The sequence below is a fragment of the Salvelinus fontinalis genome, chromosome 9, assembly GCF_029448725.1.
Source record: "Salvelinus fontinalis isolate EN_2023a chromosome 9, ASM2944872v1, whole genome shotgun sequence".
Taxonomy (NCBI): domain Eukaryota; kingdom Metazoa; phylum Chordata; class Actinopteri; order Salmoniformes; family Salmonidae; genus Salvelinus; species Salvelinus fontinalis.
Genome location: NC_074673.1, coordinates 37,435,252 through 37,456,054, shown reverse-complemented (window position 1 = coordinate 37,456,054; position 20,803 = coordinate 37,435,252). Strand labels below are relative to the sequence as shown.

The 20,803-nt window shown below is 42.9% G+C and overlaps 2 protein-coding genes across 5 annotated transcripts in view; both read right to left on the bottom strand.

The window, feature by feature from the left end:
• Window positions 1–10: 10 nt before the first annotated feature.
• On the bottom strand, window positions 11–8,665 carry slc12a3 (solute carrier family 12 member 3). Its single transcript, XM_055934284.1, has 26 exons — window positions 8,384–8,665; window positions 8,117–8,245; window positions 7,934–8,009; window positions 7,708–7,803; window positions 6,907–7,046; window positions 6,689–6,799; window positions 6,314–6,425; window positions 6,066–6,196; window positions 5,809–5,893; window positions 5,551–5,708; window positions 5,340–5,447; window positions 5,124–5,247; window positions 4,933–5,034; window positions 4,249–4,404; window positions 4,024–4,123; window positions 3,785–3,896; window positions 3,131–3,268; window positions 2,926–3,032; window positions 2,747–2,829; window positions 2,590–2,667; window positions 2,389–2,496; window positions 2,052–2,163; window positions 1,769–1,855; window positions 1,440–1,578; window positions 1,220–1,287; window positions 11–1,096 (listed from the first exon to the last, which is right to left on the bottom strand). The coding sequence occupies exons 1-26, from the start codon at window positions 8,663–8,665 to the stop codon at window positions 955–957; spliced, it is 3,084 nt and encodes a 1,027-aa protein (XP_055790259.1). The 3' UTR covers window positions 11–954.
• Window positions 8,666–9,675: 1,010 nt separating this feature from the next.
• Window positions 9,676–20,803, bottom strand: part of LOC129862523 (nuclear pore complex protein Nup93-like) — a 38,445-nt gene continuing 27,317 nt past the window's right edge. For all 4 annotated transcript variants that reach the window (XM_055934280.1, XM_055934281.1, XM_055934282.1 and 1 more), the window contains 9 exons: window positions 19,548–19,739; window positions 19,175–19,301; window positions 18,422–18,539; window positions 18,128–18,244; window positions 17,868–17,986; window positions 17,546–17,663; window positions 14,411–14,494; window positions 11,672–11,800; window positions 9,676–11,411 (listed from right to left, as the gene is read on the bottom strand). In XM_055934280.1, coding sequence (XP_055790255.1) covers window positions 11,301–11,411; window positions 11,672–11,800; window positions 14,411–14,494; window positions 17,546–17,663; window positions 17,868–17,986; window positions 18,128–18,244; window positions 18,422–18,539; window positions 19,175–19,301; window positions 19,548–19,739 — 1,115 coding nt within the window. In that variant the 3' untranslated portion in view covers window positions 9,676–11,300. The remainder of the gene's footprint in view (window positions 11,412–11,671; window positions 11,801–14,410; window positions 14,495–17,545; window positions 17,664–17,867; window positions 17,987–18,127; window positions 18,245–18,421; window positions 18,540–19,174; window positions 19,302–19,547; window positions 19,740–20,803) is intronic.

Here is a 20,803-nt window from a genome sequence, read left to right as displayed (position 1 = left end):
GATAGCCAGGGGCACACTCCAACACTCAGACATAATTTACAAAGTATTTGTGTTTAGTTAGTCTGCCAGATCAGATGCAGTAGGGATGACATTTACATTTACATTTAAGTCATTTAGCAGACGCTCTTATCCAGAGCGACTGATGACCAGGGATGTTCTCTTGATAAGTGTGTGAATTTGATGATTTTCCTGTCCTGCTAAGCTTTAAAAATGTAACGAGTGCTTTTGGGTGTCAGGGGAAATGTATGGAGTAAAACGTACATTATTTTCTTTAGGAATATAGCAGAGTAAAAGTCAAAGTTGTCAAAAATATAAATAGTAAAGTAAAGTACAGATAACCCAAAAAACGACTTAAGTAGTACTTTAAAGTATTTTTACTTTACACCTCTGTGTATTCTATACCCATTTGAATAGAAAAAAAAGTTCTTACTTTGTTTGATAAGATTACTGTTTTTCTCAGGGGACTCAAGGGGACATTTCAATTTCAAACTGGAATGATCTGGAATGATGATTGTGACACTGGGATGTTTTCAAGGGGGTACACAATACAAGAAGCCTAGTTATCCCATTTACCTGTGTTGCTTACGTTCCAAATTAAATAGGCACAATAAAAATGTATAGACAATTAAAAATACACACTGGTGTTACACTTCAAAACTTCTATCATCAAGCACACGTTTAACAATCAAGAATGTTTTTTTTACTACTGCTTAATGATGATAATGACAACAATGCTTCTGGTACTGATGATGATGATAATGATGATGACGTTAAATCTAATCACATTTTTCACAGATGGCTAATGTGTCTAGTACTGATGATAATGAATGAAGTGAAATGTCATAACCAGACGACTTCAACCAGAGCACATCTAATGCATTATCATTTATGACAATAACAATGTTATTTTCCTTGACCATTGGGGGATTTCATTGAACATGGTTAAAACAGATATCACTGACAATAGAAGGTGAGCACATTCTCTTGGTTTCCCCTCACCAGTAAGACTGGTGGGCGCAGGTCACGAGACAAAGTCTCCAGCCATGCCATGTACAGAGCACTGGGACATTGCCCTCTCCTTCCCACAGGCATGGTCCTGTCAATGAGAGAACATAGATCCGTTATCACTCTCACCTGTGTTAGCTTTGTTATGGGATGGGGTGGGTTCAAGTCAATGAATGTAATAAAAACATCTGGTTTGCAAAAACAGAGTACGTACACAAATATAATGGCGGCGTCCCTTGAGTAATCTTGAAGAACTTCATTTAGACGAATCTGTCGAAGGGTCTGGTGCACAAACACACATTTAGAAGGAACTGTAACCAGTCTGTCTGAGAACAGTGAAACTGTCATAACCAAATGTTCCACATCTAGCTATGCTACATTTAAATGTTTGGCAATAGAGTAGTCCTGACCAATGAAACCCAGATAATGGTCACCTTGGGCTTATTTGTCTCTATCTCCTCATCAGACACCATCCAGGGACAGTCCTGATTCAGCTGCTCAGCTGTTACATGTCCATCCTTCTGGGCTGTGTTAATCCTGTAGGGCCCTATCAGATCCTCAAACCTCCTCACACTGTCAGAGAAAGAAAGAGGAAAGGTTCTCAACAGAGCATTGCCCTGCATACATTGTGAATGGACGTCGATTAAATTAATAATTGTGGGTGTTGAATCACTGTGCAACTGAACTCTTATGCAATAATAAGAAAGTACAATTCTGAATAGTAACAATTATACAGTATATAGTGAGTGACAGGGAACCATACTGTTCAGGTTGTGGTCTCGCATTGATATCAGGCAGAACCTCAACGTCATGGAAACCAAGACGAAACTTGCTGATGAGGTCCATGACTCTAAAATTGGACACAAGGACATGGTCAGTTGAACTATTCAAATCAAAATCAAAGTTTATTGGTCGCGTACACAGATTTGCAGATGTTATTGCAGGTGCAGCGAAATGCTTATATTCAAAGGAGGATGAAAGGCCAAGGGGATATCATGATATCATGTCTCTACCACACACTATGGCCTTAAACACACTACACTCACTCTTTTCTTTGCTCCTCCTTTCGCTGGATGTCTCCGCCCACAAAGACGCGTACCTTGCACCTTGCCCAGCGCTTCTTCCGTGTGAGCAGGTAGGGAAGTAGCAATGTCAGACCTTTAAGAGCACAACAGACTTAACATTTACCTTTCACACATAACATAGACCCCTCTGCATGATGTGACCATGACATGATTCTGTCCTATGTTATCTCTCTGACCTGGGGTACTTGACATGTAACAACATTGTATGATTTATGACCCCACATTATCAATCTGACTATGTTATAAAACCTATTTGATTTGTGGAAGGGTACAATGAAATCCAGAACAATAATCTCACCTCCATCATCGAACAGCCAGTACACATCAATGGTCTTTTTCCCCTGCTGGGACTGGAACACAGTAGAAGGCTGAGGCTGAGGCTCAGTCACCATGGCATCAGGGTCCACTATAACCAATACAAAATATCTCTGTCAATACTATAGAAAAATAGGAATGTCATAGAATACAAACTGTATACTCTAAATATGATCATACACACATGAAAAGTTTGCAGGGGGTGCAGGGGGGACACAGGTATTGACACTGCTCTCTGGGCTTGCCTCAAACCCAGGGTTAACTGCAATAAAAGGAAGCAATGATAAATAAAGATATATTGTAAAAGAACATGACATCTTCATGGTTGTTGGGTTCCTCACCGTGTGTTTGTGCCTGCCGAAACACGTCCAGACCCTCCCTCATCCGCAGCACACACACTCCATACTGCAGGTCAAACGCATCACTGAAACAAATGCACAAAGACATATTAAACTGCATCCTTACTCCGTCACATCCATTATGAACTCATCTTGCTGATTTGATTGAGTGATTCACTCACTGTAGAATTCCAATGTAGTTGTCAATGCAGGATGGTTTGTCCTTACGCCAGTCCCTTTTGAAGCCCGTCAAGAGGACATTCGGCCTGATCCGACCCAAACCTGCACCCTGGAGTTAGACACAGTATAACACATTCAGTAAATCCACATTCAGTAAAACCATATGATGAAATGGACCTGATAGATAAGGCTTGGCAGTTGGCCCACCTGGAGCAGCATCTTAACCCCAGTGCGCAGGTCATTAGCCACCACACCGTGATAGAAGGATTTGATCTGCCGTTTGTTCAGCCAGGTAACATGACTGTTGCTACTGGCAGTGTCCAAGGTTGCGGGAGAAGGACCTCCCTGTTGACACAGCAGCAGGGTGACAGAGGGAGTTAGAGGTCAATGACATATAATATAAAAATAGGCAATGTACAATCAACAATTGCCATTGTGTTCTGTGTGGCTCTGTTGGTAGAGCATGGTGGTGGCAACGCCAACAGTCGTGGGTTTGATTCCCACTGCGGCCACCCATACTTAAAAATGTATCCACGCATGACTGTAAATAACTTGGATAAAAGCATCTGCTATATTATTAACATTAACATATTCATGAAGGAGTATTTTTTGGTTGCCAGAAGATTGTGATCACTTGCCTGGAAATGTAAAGTAGCTATTTTCACCCACACACAATGGAGGAACCAGAAAGACCAGACTACTAAAATTCTTAGCATTTTGGTTGTTATCAGTAAAAAAAATACTTGACTACTGGGGCAACCTCAGAGCAGGCTCAACTTGCGTGACTGCTCAGGTCACTTTCCCTGGGTAATAGGGCAACCCTTAATGATCCCTGTACAGTGATTCAAGTTGAAAACTCACAGTGACAACATTCCCGCATATCATCAGGCTTAGATTTTTGGTGAAGGTTCCAACAAAGTCGACCAATGCAGGACGACAACTGGGCGGACCAGTGAGGACCAAGCACTGAGGTCTGAGAAAGGTAAGAATAAAAAGAATAAGAAAATCACATACAAAGTGAGAAATGGTTATTCAGTTGGAACAGCAACAAAAGGCTGACGTTGTTCTCATTAGGTCCTCAGAGAGAGATCAGGTCTGACCTGTAATTCTTGATATGATCGTCCACCTGGTTCAGGCTCACACAGTAGGACAATGCCATGTTGTATGACCCAGCTTGTACTGATGATCCCCAGTTTACAGCTAAAAATAAATCAATAACCGATTGAGTTGGTGAATATTAAATGAAAAACAATGCTTGCCAAAAAACTGCTACATATTTTATGGGGGGAATGAATTTGAAACTTTGTATGTGTGTGTTTTCTCACAGGGTCTCTTGTAGAGCACATATCCCAACAGGAAGATGACGATGCCAATAGCGATGAGCGCCGCCCACCAGGTGAGCAGGAACATGATGATCACAGACACCACGGCACCCAGCAGGGACATCCACTTACTGTAGAACCTGAAGGAGGGACGCCAGCCTGCAACACAGTCAATCACACACATTGAACATGACGCAAATATAATTAGGCAATAAGATACTGAATTTGCTTCTTTTGTAACAGGTGTTAGGTTAGAACATCAGAGCAGGACTTTTAATGGTCATGATACCATGTCCTGGTCATGATACCATGTCCTGGTTGAGATACCATGTCCTGATTGAGATACCATGTCCTGGTCATGATACCATGTCCTGGTCATGATACCATGTCCTGATCATGACACCATGTCCTGGTCATGATACCATGTCCTGGTTGAGATACCATGTCCTGGTCATGACACCATGTCCTGGTCATGACACCATGTCCTGGTTGAGATACCATGTCCTGGTTGAGATACCATGTCCTGGTCATGATACAATGTCCTGGTTGAGATACCATGTCCTGGTTGAGATACCATGTCCTGGTCATGACACCATGTCCTGGTTGAGATACCATGTCCTGGTCATGACACCATGTCCTGGTCATGACACCATGTCCTGGTCATGACACCATGGTTGAGCTCCTGACCTGGGGAGTTGGTGATGGAGGCATGGAAGCAGCTGAAGTTGATGAGAGCGTAGGAGCACAGGAAGAAGTTAGAGATGATGGGAGCGATGGTGTTGAGCTCAGCTGAAGGGTGAGAAGACAGGGCAGGGCTGTGTTACTGTAACAACATCTCCTTTTCACTCTGCATCTATCTTGACAGGTCTTTATCATACCAATGAGAACGAAGCAGACAGCAATGATGTACGCCAGGACGTAGCCTCTGATTGGTTCGTCGTTTTTCCCATTACCCTTCCCAAAGAAACCAATGACTGGATACAGATTGTCTTTGCAGAGACACTGTAAGTGAGAAGAGAACAAGATAATGCTAATAGGTTAACACACCAATGCCTCTTTATTTGCAGTAAACGTGTTTCCCTAAGAAAACCTACCTGGAAGACTTTGGGTGCAGAGACCAGGCAGGCCAGGGCTGAGGAGAGAGTGGCCCCAAATATCCCAGCAGTGATCAGAGGGGCGAACCCTGACACCAAACTCATACTCTGACCACAGAAAGAAGGGGAAGTGAAACAGATACAATGCACCAAGGCCATACTTGTGCATTGAACATTGAAACATGGTAATCAATCATTTGTATTAGGTCACCTGGTACTGGTTGCTGAGGCCATAAGTGCAGGTTCTGTTAGTAATACAGTTAGTGAAGTCCCAGCCGTATTGACAGGCCAGACCCTGGCAGCTATCAGCACTAGACATGGCCAAGGTGTCATTCATGATTCCAGACGCATCTCGTACCAGACAGGCTCCTAAACCAGGACAGAGAGAGGCCCATACACAGCACATATTGACAGAAAGGAAGCACCAATAAAATCATGAGGAGACACATTGTGCATGTGTACAACTCACCAATAGTTGCTGCTATGATGAGATAAGATAAAGTGGTCCAGAATATAGCCATCAATGTTCCTCTTGGAATAGCTACTGTAGGGTCCTATATTGTGTAGAAATAAGGGGGGGATATATAATGACTAGTCAACAGTCAAACATTTGCTATAATAAGCATCTGAATTAAACATCTCCCTTTCATCCAAAGAGCCCTTCTCTCCTAGAGTGAGGAGAATATACAGTAGACATTTATCGAGAGATCAGAGTAAGGAACCTGCCTTTAGGTCCCCAGAGATGTTGGCTCCTGCCAGGATCCCTGTGGCTGAGGGGAAGAAGATGGAGAACATGCCAAAGAAGTTGCCTTCAGGCCCACGCCAGCTGGGTACAAAGTTTTCAGCAAATATATCCGCTGAGGGGAAAGAATAGTTAGTGTGTCTATTTTAATGATAGAGGAAAACAAAAATAACTGGAATCTAATATGACATATGAAATTCACAACACTGTCGAAATGCCATGGAGCTCTGACCTTGGTAACTGAAAAAGCCCTTGGCTTGCTTCTGAGGTGTAGCGGGAATAATGGTCCCCACTATGTAATTAGCAAAGGACACCAAGATGACGATGAAGAAGAGAATCTGGGCCTGTATAGTTGGCAAAGAACACAATGCACCACATGATAACATGCCATCTATCCAGAGACTCCATAGTCAGAGGCTTACAATAAACAATCCTTCCCAAACAAATGAAATACATCTTATAGTAAAACATGTCTTTTACAAATTCATAGAAAATGGCCAGGATCAACCAACTGTATTGAGTTCTAACATCAGACCTGGTCTATTATGACAAGGCATGTTCTGTAGTTATTTAGAAAGAGTGCCTCCTAGTGGCAGTTTGAACAGACCTTGGCCTCCCATTCCATCCCAGCCAATGAGATGGCCAGCAGACATGTGACAGTGATCACTCCAATGATGCGAATATCATTAATGGGGTCCACTATGCTAGCACCACTCTCCTAAGGTGGGAGACAAATTAAAACAAGGGTACAGTTAAAAAGGGAACGCCAACTCAGAGGTTGGCTATAAGTGATGTGGGTATAGGCCTATGTGAAAACACACTGACTTGCATCAATGCTTGCACAGTCTCAGCGAAGCCCACAGTGTGCATGGCAACCGCCACAGCATTTGCAAAGGCAAAGATGAGTCCAATGGATCCTCCCAGCTCTGGCCCCAGGCTACGAGAGATTAGGAAGTAGGTTCCACCTGCAGGAGGGACAAAAGAGGATCAGTGTTGTAAATATTTGAGTATAACAAGCCTGTACAGAGCCGGCCCCAGGCATAAGCAACATAAGCGGTTTAGGAACTTTTCTCTTGTTATGTCAGTCACTGACAGTCACTCAATTAGCCATGTCAGCTAACAATTTTTAGATTGGTAGTTCATCTAGCCAGTTATCTAAACATGTAGTAATCATGGCCGAATACCGACCAGGCATGCAGGGCACGTGTCCAGGGGCCCTGACCTCCAGGGGCCCTGACCTCCAGGGGCCCTGACCTCCAGGGGCCCTGACCTCCAGGGGCCCTGACCTCCAGGGGCCCTGACCTCCAGGGGTGATTTTGTTAGTCATTCTCACTCAGTTAAAAAAAATCCAATCCTTAATAACATGGCATAAATCATGGCAATATGTGAAGAATTACTGTAAAAATAGCTTTAAAACGCCAAACATTTCTCTCCACCTCATGGCAAAATTGGTGAAATTAACTTTAAAACTTAAATGTTTCTCTCCGCCATCAAGAGGGGGGCCACTAAAATGTTTTGCCATGAGGTGGGAGGCCCACCAACCAAATCACTTAGGGCCCCTCAAAAGGCCAGGGCCAGCTTGAACCTGTGTTATTATTGTATTATTTCAGCGAAGGGATAATGCACCTCCTTTGACCCTTCCGTTGGTGGCGATGGCGGAGGTGGACAGGCCAGTGATGCCAGTGATGCAGGTGGACAGCAGAATGATGACCCAGGTCAAACCTAAGAGGAGGAATATCACATACAATCCAATAAACCATACAAATACAGTCCTAGAAATACACAATCACCATCAATGCAAAAATTGACACTTTAATGAAATAAAAGCGTTGAGACCTATCGCTTGACCCACCAATCCCTGCTTGCGCAGTGATCCAGGGCAGCCGCAGGTACAGGATCACCCCCCAGATGTTGAGCATGCAGCGGATCTAGGGGGAATTCACTTCTCCTTAGCATGTTGTCATGACTACCAGTATAATGGATTATGTATAGTGTTGTATGGAATCTCAGTTGTTTTGTGTCTGTCGTGTCTTACCATGACTCCCTTCACCCATCCAAACCTGGTGGGTTCTAACTGAGGCTCGTCAACATCATCTTCTGAGCTGTCCCCAGGTGTTCTGCCTGTGTTGGTCTCCTCATACAGAGGAGGGGGACAGGAATCCTCCTTAGGGGTGGTTTAGGGGAAATAGGGATGTAACCATACTGTCTATCAGTCTGTACAATTTGCAGTATTAAAAAAACAGTATAGAAGGCCTGACATATTGCAGGTGTGTTGCCTAGAGGCCGAATGTGTCGAACTTACTTCAATGTTGGAGTGAAGCTGAAAGAGGGATGGTCTTGATCGACGCACCCTCCCTTGGACATTTGTGTTCGCATAGAAGTCATAATTTGGGCCAACATCCAGAGTGTCGTAACCTGTGAGGATCTGTGTGGAGTTCTGAGAAGCCACGCTGGTCCCATCGCCGTAGTGATATCTGCTGCCATCAAAGCCATACTTGGGTCCTTCTTCCCCATTCACGGAGAACTGGCTTCTAAGAGCAGAAAGGCTTATCCCCTCATTTGGTGCTGCTGGTACTTCTTCCATTTGGAGTGGAAGACCAAAGTTTTCATGTAATAGGAAACAAATGGTGGCATGAGGGGCTTTATATGTCTTGAAAAAGGCAGGAAGTGCCTTTGGCCATGTTGAGATAAGTCAATGTTCAGTTCACTAAACCTATTTGGAACTCCATGAGAGCAATTTGTATTTATAACTAACCCCCTGAGGGCTTGTGAACCTCCTTATTACATAGATTAACTTGTGATCTAAGGCAAGATAACCTTGGCAGAAAGTCAAAAAGATAGAAGAGGTAAACCCTTCTCCATAAGGTATTGCTTCTGAGGAGGAACTGTTACTTTCCTCTTATTCCATATTGATGTAAAGGGGCCTCCAAAGGATGGGAGAAATTGACAATATTTATATTGAAGACATGGAAAGGCAACAAGTTTGGGAGACAGCTCCATCACCTTCAAAATCTCAATTTAAACGATCCCTGACTTCTCCTTTGGCCAGCCATTCAGTATTAAACCAAACAATAGACAAAGGGGATCCTTATAAAATAATTGAATATTTATATCTTGATAAACTTGCCACTACGGAATAACTTTCAGGTGACCTCATTTTTGCTATGTAAAAGTCATCCCCTAAACAGTCATGCTTGGAATGTTTTGGTGTGTGTTTACCACTTCACTGCCTCAGTTAAAGGATGACCTTGGTATCAGTTGGTCATGTTGTGTAAAACACCATGGTAAATGACTGTTACAGTCTCAGCTGAGCAACCATGTTGTGCCAGCAGCAGTATGTGTTCCCTTTCATTGGGTTTCCATTAAACCGCTGACCCTGCAGACAATTCTTGGAATAGAAGCCTTACTATTCAAAACTGTTGATCCCCCTGACTGCATTGGGGCCAAAATGTAACTTTGTTTTATTACTTACAGTATATCCTGAAAATATAACTTTTTAACAAAGCATTTCCTCCTGGAATACAAATAAATTAGTGTATTTGCCTCCTTGGGGCATAATTGTCCTCCATTATTAAATAAAGTAAAAACTCACAATATCATAAAAAAAGTTTAATCAAATGCTTTTACACGACAGTGAATTTAAAATCACAGCAGACATTTCATCAGGTGAACCGTAGGAACTCTTCTGCTCCTCAAAGCTGCTTCTGTTGCTTGCCCATTGGCGTCTCGTTGGCAGTGGTGCAGTGCCACCCTGGTGTTGTGAAATAGCCGGGTTATAGCAGGTGTGTGGCATCGGCCTGATTCACAACACCAGCTGCAGCACACACACCTGAGAGTGGATCAACCTTGGCAGAAGTCCATGTCTTTTCCACAGAGAGCTCCAGACTGATCTTCACCAGAGCAGATGTGGTGCGTAGCAAGGGCATTGTCTCCAGAACTCATAAGGGCTGTGAGTGAAGTTAAAAAACTGCATTAAAAGAGCCTGCACAGTCAATTTGGTTCTCTCCATAATGAAGACAAGTCCCCTGTGGTGACAATGGAATCAGTTTGAGAGGAAAGGCTTCTCGACAATCTAGCGCAGCCAAGCAGACTCCCATCTGTGTTCTCTCAGGGCATTTCCTTGACTTCTAACCATCTGCCAATAAGTGTAGCAGTGTCATACATGATAGGGCCCATCACAATGTACGTTCAATACAGCTCCTCTCACCTACTCAGAGTAGTATTTCTCCAGCTGCTGATAGTGTAGTCATAGAAAGGGGAGTTGTTATCCAAAGAAAAATACCTTTCTAAGCAAATCAATCAGGTATAACTAGTAGCAAAGACTGGTATATCCTCATGTAATTCCTTATAGATAACCACCAGCAGGGATACAATTTTGTATGTGTGGGTGTGCAGTTTGACCAATTTACAGAGTACACAGTGGATGCTGAATTGTCGTTCTAGCACCCACAAAATCGTATTAGCTGCCAGTTTCAGTTTGACATGATACCTTGATAAAATCATTGGTTTCTCCAAATGACATTTTTATCGACTGTGGAGGTGGATTCAATGTAGAACACACATCTTCAGGTGAAGACAAAACTTTTTGCAAGATTTAGTTCTTCCTGGACCACTGGATTATGGTTAGGCCAATATGATTCCCAATTTCCTGTTTCTTCTATGACTATAGGCAGGCCATGTCTGAGGAATAGTTTGAGATCCTGGCAATTAAGCCCTTTTTTCTATTTAGTCAGATTAACTCATGGGTTCCATTTTTATGGTACAGTGTGCAGTTTTAGCAGCAAGAGTTCATCTGACTCTGGGTAAATAGAAAAAAGGGCTTCATTGCCAAAATCTCAAAATATGCCTTTTACCATAAAATAATATCAAAAGGCAAAATTGATTTTAAAATCAAAAATTCCAAATGACTCTAACAGTACTTCCTTCAGCTTACTTTAAATCCAGGTAGTACTCATACCACTAATAATTGTATAGATGACCATGACGCATAATAATAATTTTTAAAAAAGCAAACTGAAATACTAAAATGCAAATGAATCAAATTAAATGAAGGTGTAAGAAATTAAATTTAACTGACATTTTATTTAAATTTATGAAAAAAAATACAAATATGGAGCAACGAATAAGGACAAAGAAACATAAAATGGGGACGAAGCAAAACAAAATCTGACAGTTGATGAAAAGGGTGGGTGTGGCTGGGGCTTGAATGGATTTTGGGGTCAGTTCATCAGGACCTCCATCTGCACCAGCCGGGCATTGGTGTCGCCTGCCATGCGGTACGGGATAATCCCAGCAAATGTGATCAGTGCACGGGCTTGGCTGCGCAGTTGCTGTTGACACACACAGAAAAGACATCTTAGAGCTGACAGAGAAATCAATAATGTGTGAAAACAGATAAAAACTAGACAAGATAGATAGACAAGATAGCCCCCAATAAGTACTCCTTATTCAATGAAATATCACATAATGGAGCAGAGGCATGTCTTTACTGCCCAGTTCATCACAATGCACAGCCCCAAAAAGTCTTTATACATTTCCTCAGGTTTTATCCCATGGCCAGTATTGCCCTGAGAAGTCACCATCTCCTCACCGAGTCTCTGTCCTCGATGGACCTCTGTGGTCGACCAGGGGTTCCTGCTGTGGCCCCCTTCAGGCGCTTGCACTGCGTGAACAGGATATTCATGGTGGCCAGGAGTACCTCCGACAGATTATGCCTGACCTGGAAGAAGATTCAAATGAGAATAAGACAGAGACAGTAGGAAAAAAAGGACAAGAGAAGATTACATGTACACTTTGAAAGTGTAGTGTTGCATACTGAGTATAATTATATATACATTCATATTTTATATACACACACACAACCGGTCAAAAGTTTTAGAACATCAACTCATTCAAGGGTTTTTCTTTATTTTCTACATTGTAGAATAATAGTGAAGACATAAAAACTATGAAATAGTTTTGAAGTAACGAAAAAAAGTGTTTAAAATATATTTTGATTTGTTTTAGTTGAGATTCTTCAAATAGCCACCTTTGCCTTGACAGCTTTGCACTCTTGGCATTCCCTCAACTGTCTTGTTGATACCATCGATCACCACATTCTTTTGGAGAGATTGGAAACCCAAATTGGTCTACACGGACAAGTTCTGGCCCGGTTTAGATCTTATCTATCGGAAAGATATCAGTTTGTCTCTGTGGGTGGTTTGTCCTCTGACAAATCAACTGTAAATTTAGGTGTTCCTCAAGGCTCCGTTTTAGGACCACTATTCTTTTCACTATATATTTTACCTCTTGGTGATGTCATTCGGAAACATAATGTTAACTTTCACTGCGATGCGGATGACACACAGCTGTACATTTTGATGAAACATGGTGAAGCCCCAAAATTGCCCTCCCTGGAAGCCTGTGTTTCAGACATAAGGAAGTGGATGGCAGCAAATGTTCTACTTTTAAACTCAGACAAAACAGAGATGCTTGTTCTAGGTCCCAAGAAACAAAGAGATCTTCTGTTGAATCTGACAATTAATCTTGATGGTTGTACAGTCGTCTAAAAAAAAAAACTGAAGGACCTCGGCGTTACAACACTGTTTCAAGGACAGCTTTATTCCATCTACGTAACATTGCAAAAATCAGAAAGAAACTTTCTGTTATAAAATGATGCAGAAAAATGAATCCATGCTCTTGTCACTTCTAGGTTAGACTACTGCAATGCTCTACTTTCCGGCTACCCGGATAAAGCACTAAATAAACCTCAGTTAGTGCTAAACAAGGCTGCTAGAATCTTGACAAGAACCAAAAAAATGTATCATATTAATCCAGTGCTAGCCTCTCTACACTGGTTTCCTGTTAAGGCAAGGGCTGATTTCAAGGCTTTACTGCTAACCTACAAAGCATTACATGGGCTTGCTCCTACCCATCTTTCCGACTTGGTCCTGCCGTACATACCTACACCTACGCTACGGTCACAAGACGCAGGCCTCCTAACTGTCCCTAGAATTTCTAAGCAAACAGCTGGAGGCAGGGCCTTCTCCTATAGAGCTCCATTTTTATGGAATGGTCTGCCTATCCATGTGAGAGTTCAGACTCGGTCTCAACCTTTAAGTCTTTACTGAAGACTCATCTCTTCAATAGGTCCTATGATTGAGTGTAGTCTGTCCCAGGAGTGTGAAGGTGAACGGAAAGGCACTGGAGCAACGAACCGTCCTTGCCATCTCTGCCTGGCCGGCTCTCCTCTCTCCACTGGGATTCTCTGCCTCTGACCCTATTACAGGGGCTGAGACACTGGCTTACTGGTGCTCTTCCATGCCGTCCCTAAGAGGGGTGTGTCACTTGAGTGGGATGAGTCACTGACGTGATCTTCCTGTCCGGGTTGGCACCCCCCCCTTGGGTTGTGCCGTGGAGGAGATCTTTGTGGGCTATATTCGGCCTTGTCTCAGGATGGGCTTTCTCCTGTGGTTGAAGATATCCCTCTAGTGGTGTGGGGGCTGTGCTTTGGCAAAGTGGGTGGGGTTATATCCTGCCTGTTTGGCCCTGTCCGGGGGTATCGTCGGACAGGGCCACAGTGTCTCCTGACCCCTCCTGTCTCAGCCTCCAGTATTTATGCTGCAGTAGTTTATGTGTCGGGGGGCTAGGGTCAGTCTGTTATATCTGGAGTATTTCTCCTGTCTTATCCGGTGTCCTGTGTGAATTTAAGTATGCGCTCTCTCTCTCTCTTTCTCTTGGAGGACCATGCTTCAGGACTACCTGGCCTAATGACTCCTTGCTGTTCCCAGTCCACCTGGCCGTGCTGCTGCTCCAAGTTTCAACTGTTCTGCCTGCGGCTATGGAACCCTGACCTGTTCACCGGATGTGCTACCTGTCCCAGACCTGCTGTTTTCAACTCTCTAGAGACAGCAGGAGCGGTAGAGATACTCTCAATGATCGGCTATGAAAAGCCAACTGACATTTACTCCTGAGGTGCTGACCTGTTGCACCCTCGACAACCACTGTGATTATTATTATTTGACCCTGCCGGTCATCTACGAACATTTGAATATCTTGGCTCTGTTATAATCTCCACCCGGCACAGCCAGAAGAGGACTGGCTACCCCGCATAGCCTGGTTCCTCTCTAGGTTTCTTCCTAGGTTCTGGCCTTTCTAGGGAGTTTTTCATAGCCACCGTGCTTCTACACCTGCATTGCTTGCTGTTTGGGGTTTTAGGCTGGGTTTCTGTACAGCACTTTGTGACATCAGCTGATGTAAGAAGGGCTTTATAAATACATTTGATTGATTGTGTACATATATACACAGTACCAGTGAAAAGTTTGGACACACCTACTTATATATTTCTCACCTCATCACTGAAATTGCGAAATGCAGCGACCCTTTCCTCCACACTGTCTTGACTCAGAGGGACCAGCTTCAGTCTCTCCATCACCTGACAGAGAGACAAAGAGAGAGTTGGAGGGGAGAAGTTAGGGACAGTTAAAGGAAAGATTCACCCATTTTAAACATTATATCGTTTTTGTGCATCTAAACACACAAAAACGACATAACATTCAAAAAGGTGACTCTTTCCTTTAACCCCTAGAGTCAGTGCTTCAATCTAAGTTACATACCCCAAAAAAATCCCATCAATCTGTCAGTTTAAACTAGAGATTTTTTTTGTTGCATTGGATACGTCTCAATCCACCACTGTCGCACTTCAGCATCTGCTGTGAAAGGTGGCAGGGCAAGCAAGGTGTTTGGCAGACCATGAGACATCCCAAAAATCGGTCTTTTCGGGAAAACGTTCATAGCGTCCGAATGGTTTGCCCTAAAAACTATTATGGAAAGGGGAGACTCTCACATTGTCGTTCTCCATTTTGGTCTACAACCCCCACAAGTGTCAAGGGACTCGCCTGAAGGGAAAACATGGAAGTATGAAGGTACCTTTGTGCTTACCACAAAAAAGGGGATAAATATGTGTAAATCAAATCAAATGTATATACAGTGGGGCAAAAAAGTATTTAGTCAGCCACCAATTGTGCAAGTTCTCCCACTTAAAAAGATGAGGCCTGTAATTTATCATAGGTACACTTCAACTATGACAGACAAAATGAGAAAAAAAATCCAGAAAATCACATTGTAGGATTTTTAATGAATTTATTTGCAAATTATGGTGGAAAATAAGTATTTGGTCACCTACAAACAAGCAAGATTTCTGGCTCTCACAGACCTGTAACTTCTTCTTTAAGAGGCTCCACTGTCCTCTACTCGTTACCTGTATTAATGGCACCTGTTTGAACTTGTTATCAGTATAAAAGACACCTGTCCACAACCTCAAACAGTCACACTCCAAACTCCACTATGGCCAAGACCAAAGAGCTGTCAAAGGACACCAGAAACAAAATTGTAGACCTGCACCAGGCTGGGAAGACTGAATCTGCAATAGGTAAGCAGCTTGGTTTGAATAAATCAACTGTGGGAGCAATTATTAGGAAATGGAAGACATACAAGACCACTGATAATCTCCCTCGATCTGGGGCTCCACGCAAGATCTCACCCCGTGGGGTCAAAATGATCACAAGAACGGTGAGCAAAAATCCCAGAACCACATGGGGGGGGTCTAGTGAATGACCTGCAGAGAGCTGGGACCAAAGTAACAAAGCCTACCATCAGTAACACACCAAGCCGCCAGGGACTCAAATCCTGCAGTGCCAGACGTGTCCCCCTGCTTAAGCCAGTACATGTCCAGGCCCATCTGAAGTTTGATAGAGAGCATTTGGATGATCCAGAAGAAGATTGGGAGAATGTCATATGGTCAGATGAAACCAAAATATAACTTTTTGGTAAAAACTCAACTCGTCGTGTTTGGAGGACAAAGAATGCTGAGTTGCATCCAAAGAACACCATACCTACTGTGAAGCATGGGGGTGGAAACATCATGCTTTGGGGCTGTTTTTCTGCAAAGGGACCAGGACGACTGATCCGTGTAAAGGAAAGAATGAATGGGGCCATGTATCGTGAGATTTTGAGTGAAAACCTCCTTCCATCAGCAAGGGCATTGAAGATGAAACGTGGCTGGGTCTTTCAGCATGACAATGATCCCAAACACACCGCCCGGGCAACGAAGGAGTGGCTTCGTAAGAAGCATTTCAAGGTCCTGGAGTGGCCTAGCCAGTCTCCAGATCTCAACCCCATAGAAAATCTTTGGAGGGAGTTGAAAGTCCATGTTGCCCAGCAACAGCCCCAAAACATCACTGCTCTAGAGGAGATCTGCATGGAGGAATGGGCCAAAATACCAGCAACAGTGTGTGAAAACCTTGGAAAGACTTACAGAAAACATTTGACCTCTGTCATTGCCAACAAAGGGTATATAACAAAGTATTGAGATAAACTTTTGTTGATGACCAAATACTTATTTTCCACCATAATTTGCAAATAAATTAATTAAAAATCCTACAATGTGATTTTCTGGATTTTTCCCCCTCATTTTGTCTGTCATAGTTGAAGTATACCTATGATGAAAATTACAGGCCTCTCTCATCTTTTTAAGTGGGAGAACTTGCACAATTGGTGGCTGACTAAATACTTTTTTGCCCCACTGTATATATTTTTTAATATCTCCTAGATTTAGGACAGATACTTCAAAACCTTGTTTATTATAAACAAAATTACTGGCCTTTTTGCCATTTATGAATGTGTTATTCAATGCATTTCTATGGGATTAAGTTGTAAAGGCCAAAATCTATATTTTATCAAAAAAAATCTGAAAAATCATATATAATTGTTTTCCATTCAAAAAAGTGGGACAATAGGGCTTGAAATTACATAAATGTTTTTTAGGATAGTTACAATAAAATTATAAACAATTTACTAAAAGATTTTACATTTCTGATAACTAAAATAAATATGATCAAACTTTTTCATAACTGCAGAAAGAATTTTCTCTTAAATGTCCACTAAGAGGCGCAGAAACACCATTCCCATGTGTGCAGACTTGTTACAACTTCAGCTTTAAGCACAAAGTGATTTCGTCCGTCTGTGACCAAGATAAAGTGGTCTTAGTTTAATTATACACAATTATTTTCATGTTGAGCGCTCTAAATCCGGCTGACAATATACTACTGTTGCATCCACTAGATTATCCCGTTTCATGTGCGCTATTGCAAGCACAGATGTGAGTTTCCCAGACACCGGAAATCGTTCCTTGTCTGGATTGGCAAGAAAATGGGACACGTCACTCCCTATGCAAATGTTGGGTCTGAAACCTGACACTTCAAGTCAGCTCCGCTGGGAGTGGGAGCGGAGAGCAGAGAGATGGGGATTTCTGGCACTGTAAGATGACGTTCACAGAGAGCTTTGTACACCAAAATGTACCCTAGTCTCCAAATAGGGGACTTAACATCTAAGAGGAGAGGAAAGTATATCATAACGTTTCTCAATGCCATCTGAATAAACAGCATTGTAAGCCATCAGGCAGGAAGCCCTGGGTGATAAGGCTCACATCATAGGCCCGGTCTATATTTCCAGCATGGTACTCATCAAAGAAGGTCATGAGGTCCAGCAGCAGGTAGAAGGTGCTGTCTGCAGACTTCTCTCCAGCAACACCCTGGGTCCGGTACCTGAGTCCGTAAACAAGACCACACACTAAAGTTAGAACTGGGCCTAAATGGTCCACTTTTGATGAGGTCCACTTGTCTTTTTAACAATTGCTTTCAGTAAGCCTATATGATGCAACGTCAAACATGATCTAATTTCAGTGGCAATGCAGAATGTAAATGATGCACAGTAAGTATGTGAGTGAGAGTAGGTGGCGAGGATAGTACCGCTCAGCGATGGCAACAGCAGTGTTCTTCAGTCTCTCCTTGTTGGACTGGGCAGCGCTGACTTGGGCGATAACAGGACTCAGCAGCCTGTTCATCAGCTCTAAGACCTTGTCTGGATTCTAAAGATCAGAGGAGAAAAACAGAGGAATGTGATGTGACATTTCATTATTTCCTACTCTTCCTCTATCCAGCCTGTACCTTCACCTAGACTAAACCCACTGGCACAGCTTGACCTCAACCTTTCCCAGAGCCCGGCTCACCTTGGCCAGCTCATACAGTCTGACTGCTTCCTCAAACAGGCCCTTGTTCTCAGCCTCCAGCGCCACTTTTGTGATAATGGCTCGAGTGTCTCCGGCAAATTTATCAATCACTCCAGGCTGGGGGAGAAGCACAACTCACAATCAGCTCTTTGAACAGCCTGAATACAAATGTTCTGGGGTGCCACGAGCACAATGGAAAAACCAGCAGCACCACAAATGCTTTCACAAAAGGGATCATAAATAATAATTAATTCAATTAAATAACAAAATTGAAAATGAAGGTGTGACCATTACCTTTCTGCTGCCATCTTTTTCCAGTCTTCCTAGAAGCATGTCAAACTCTCGACTCTCAATCACCAGCTCGCTAACACAGCACATGAACATGTTCTCTCCTTGGTTGTTTTTTTCATTCCTGTGTACAAAAGGAATAGAGGATACACATTCACATATTTGGTTAACAAACTGAATGATTATATACACATTACATCTTTTAAATAATGATAGAGGTCTGAAGGCTCTCATCAAAATGAACCTGAATAGAAAGCGTAAACCAACCAATGGCATGTGTGAAAGCCTGTATTATTCATGGTGCACTGGGTTATTCATATGTATTGTGATTACATATTTTGATATTACTGCGATTTGAGGTTCCAAACATATTGCTAACCATATATCTGCAAGACAAGAGTGAGCATGAGAAAACAATGCTTTGATCAGTCATGGAAATAAGTGCTGAAAACAAGTTGGCTCACTATTTAAAAAGAAGAGGGAGAACAAGCTTTAGGATGAAAAATGCTAGAGTTTTGGCGCAGGTACAGCCGACTAATGCTAGATAAAGCTACCTACAGTAGCAATAAATAAATAATCAAATAGATACTGAGATATGCAACTGTATCGATCCGCCCATGACTAAGCTTAAGTACAGTAGGAAGTCTACCGCCATGCCTCCAAGTCCTATTGACACTCAGTGGACTGGTGGAGAGAAGAGGTCCCCTCACCTGAGAACAGCATCTGTTAGGAGGATGGCCGCAACGTAGCGTAACGTACCGTAGGAAGTAGAAGTACTGTAGAGCCTCCCGGGGGTCTGTGGACTCAAACTTGCGCGTGTAGAGCATGAGCAGCCGGATGAAGTTGAGCCGACGCACCATAGGGGGGTCCCCAGCTTCCTGACTCACTGAAAGGTAGAAAACATTCACTTGTAAGTATCAGCTTCAAAACTACAATGATGTTTACCTAGAAATTAAGCCCCTTTAAAAAAAGGAATCAAGCTTTGCATCCCTAATGAACAAGACCACATACTTCATGCAACAGTAAGTCAAGTGTCCTTCCAATATCTGTGAACTAAGACATCCTTTGTAGAACATGACTGATTGTCAATGTAGAGAAAGGTCAGACAGGTAGGTATCCTGACAGGACATACACAGTTGTGCGCTCTGTCCTGATGACTTGAGCAGCAGCCGTAGCTCGTAGAGAACCAGAGCCACGTGAACTGCATGACTGCGTAGACGCTCCACCCGGAACAGGAAGGCCACAGCAGCCTCAAACTGGGCCGTGAGGAACAGCACCTGGAAGTACAGAAACGGCTGTTGGCTGGCCGAGAAGTGGGACTCTCCTATAGATTGGAAAGGAACAGAAATAAACTCAAAATCATTAGGATCACATTCACAACATGGAAAATGGAATATAGAACATGCTAATTCAATATAGATAAAGTCAGCAATTTACTGCCAAAACAACTTAATCACTTTCGTAAATGAGGGATAAAAAGTATATTGAAAGCAGGTATATTAAGCAATTAACATCCCATCATGCGTAGGGTCATGTATAAAAATGCTGGGCAGGCCATTATTTTGGCTACCATGGCTATGCCTCCATGGGATGACAATGCCCCTATCCACAGGGCACGAGTGGTTACTGAATGGTTTGATGAGGATGAAAAAGATGTAAACCATATGCCATGGCCTTCTCAGTCACCAGATCTCAACCCAATTGAAAGACGCTGCTTGAGACAGCGTTTTCCACCACCATCAACAAAACACCAAATTATGCAATTTCTCGTGGAAGAATGGTGTCACATCCCTCCAACAAAGTTCCAGACACTGGTAGAATCTATACCAAGGTGCATTGAAGCCGTTCTGGCTCGTGGTGGCCCAATGCCCTCTTATGACACTGTATGTTGGGGTTTCCTTTATTTTGGCTATCACCTGTAGTTGCTCAGTATTACAAATATTAAAACATTTTCAAACAAACTATTCCACTACATAGTCATCACATCAACTTGCATTAATCCCTCTCAGTGAAGTTCATGTTCAACTGAGTAGGAAGAAAACATGAATACATCAGCCATTTTGAAAGGCAGCAGGCTTATCTATTGAGTCACAGTCACCTTTTAATACACTGTGTTAAAATGAGAGAGATAGCAAGCCATGACTCATCCTCCAGGTGGGAGAGCTTTGCCTCCCTCTGTGGGATAAAACTCAAGAAAAGTTGAAGCTTTAAGAGTGAACAATGAAGCACTTCTTTATCTGAACAGAGCAGATCCCAGGGGGGGCTGAGAAGTGGTGCCATTACACAACCCTACTTTAAAAGTCTAGGATTGGACGGTATACCGTCTATCGGGGTATTTTGAAATACAGACCATATGATTTTCAATACCACTACGCCCCTGCTTATAAC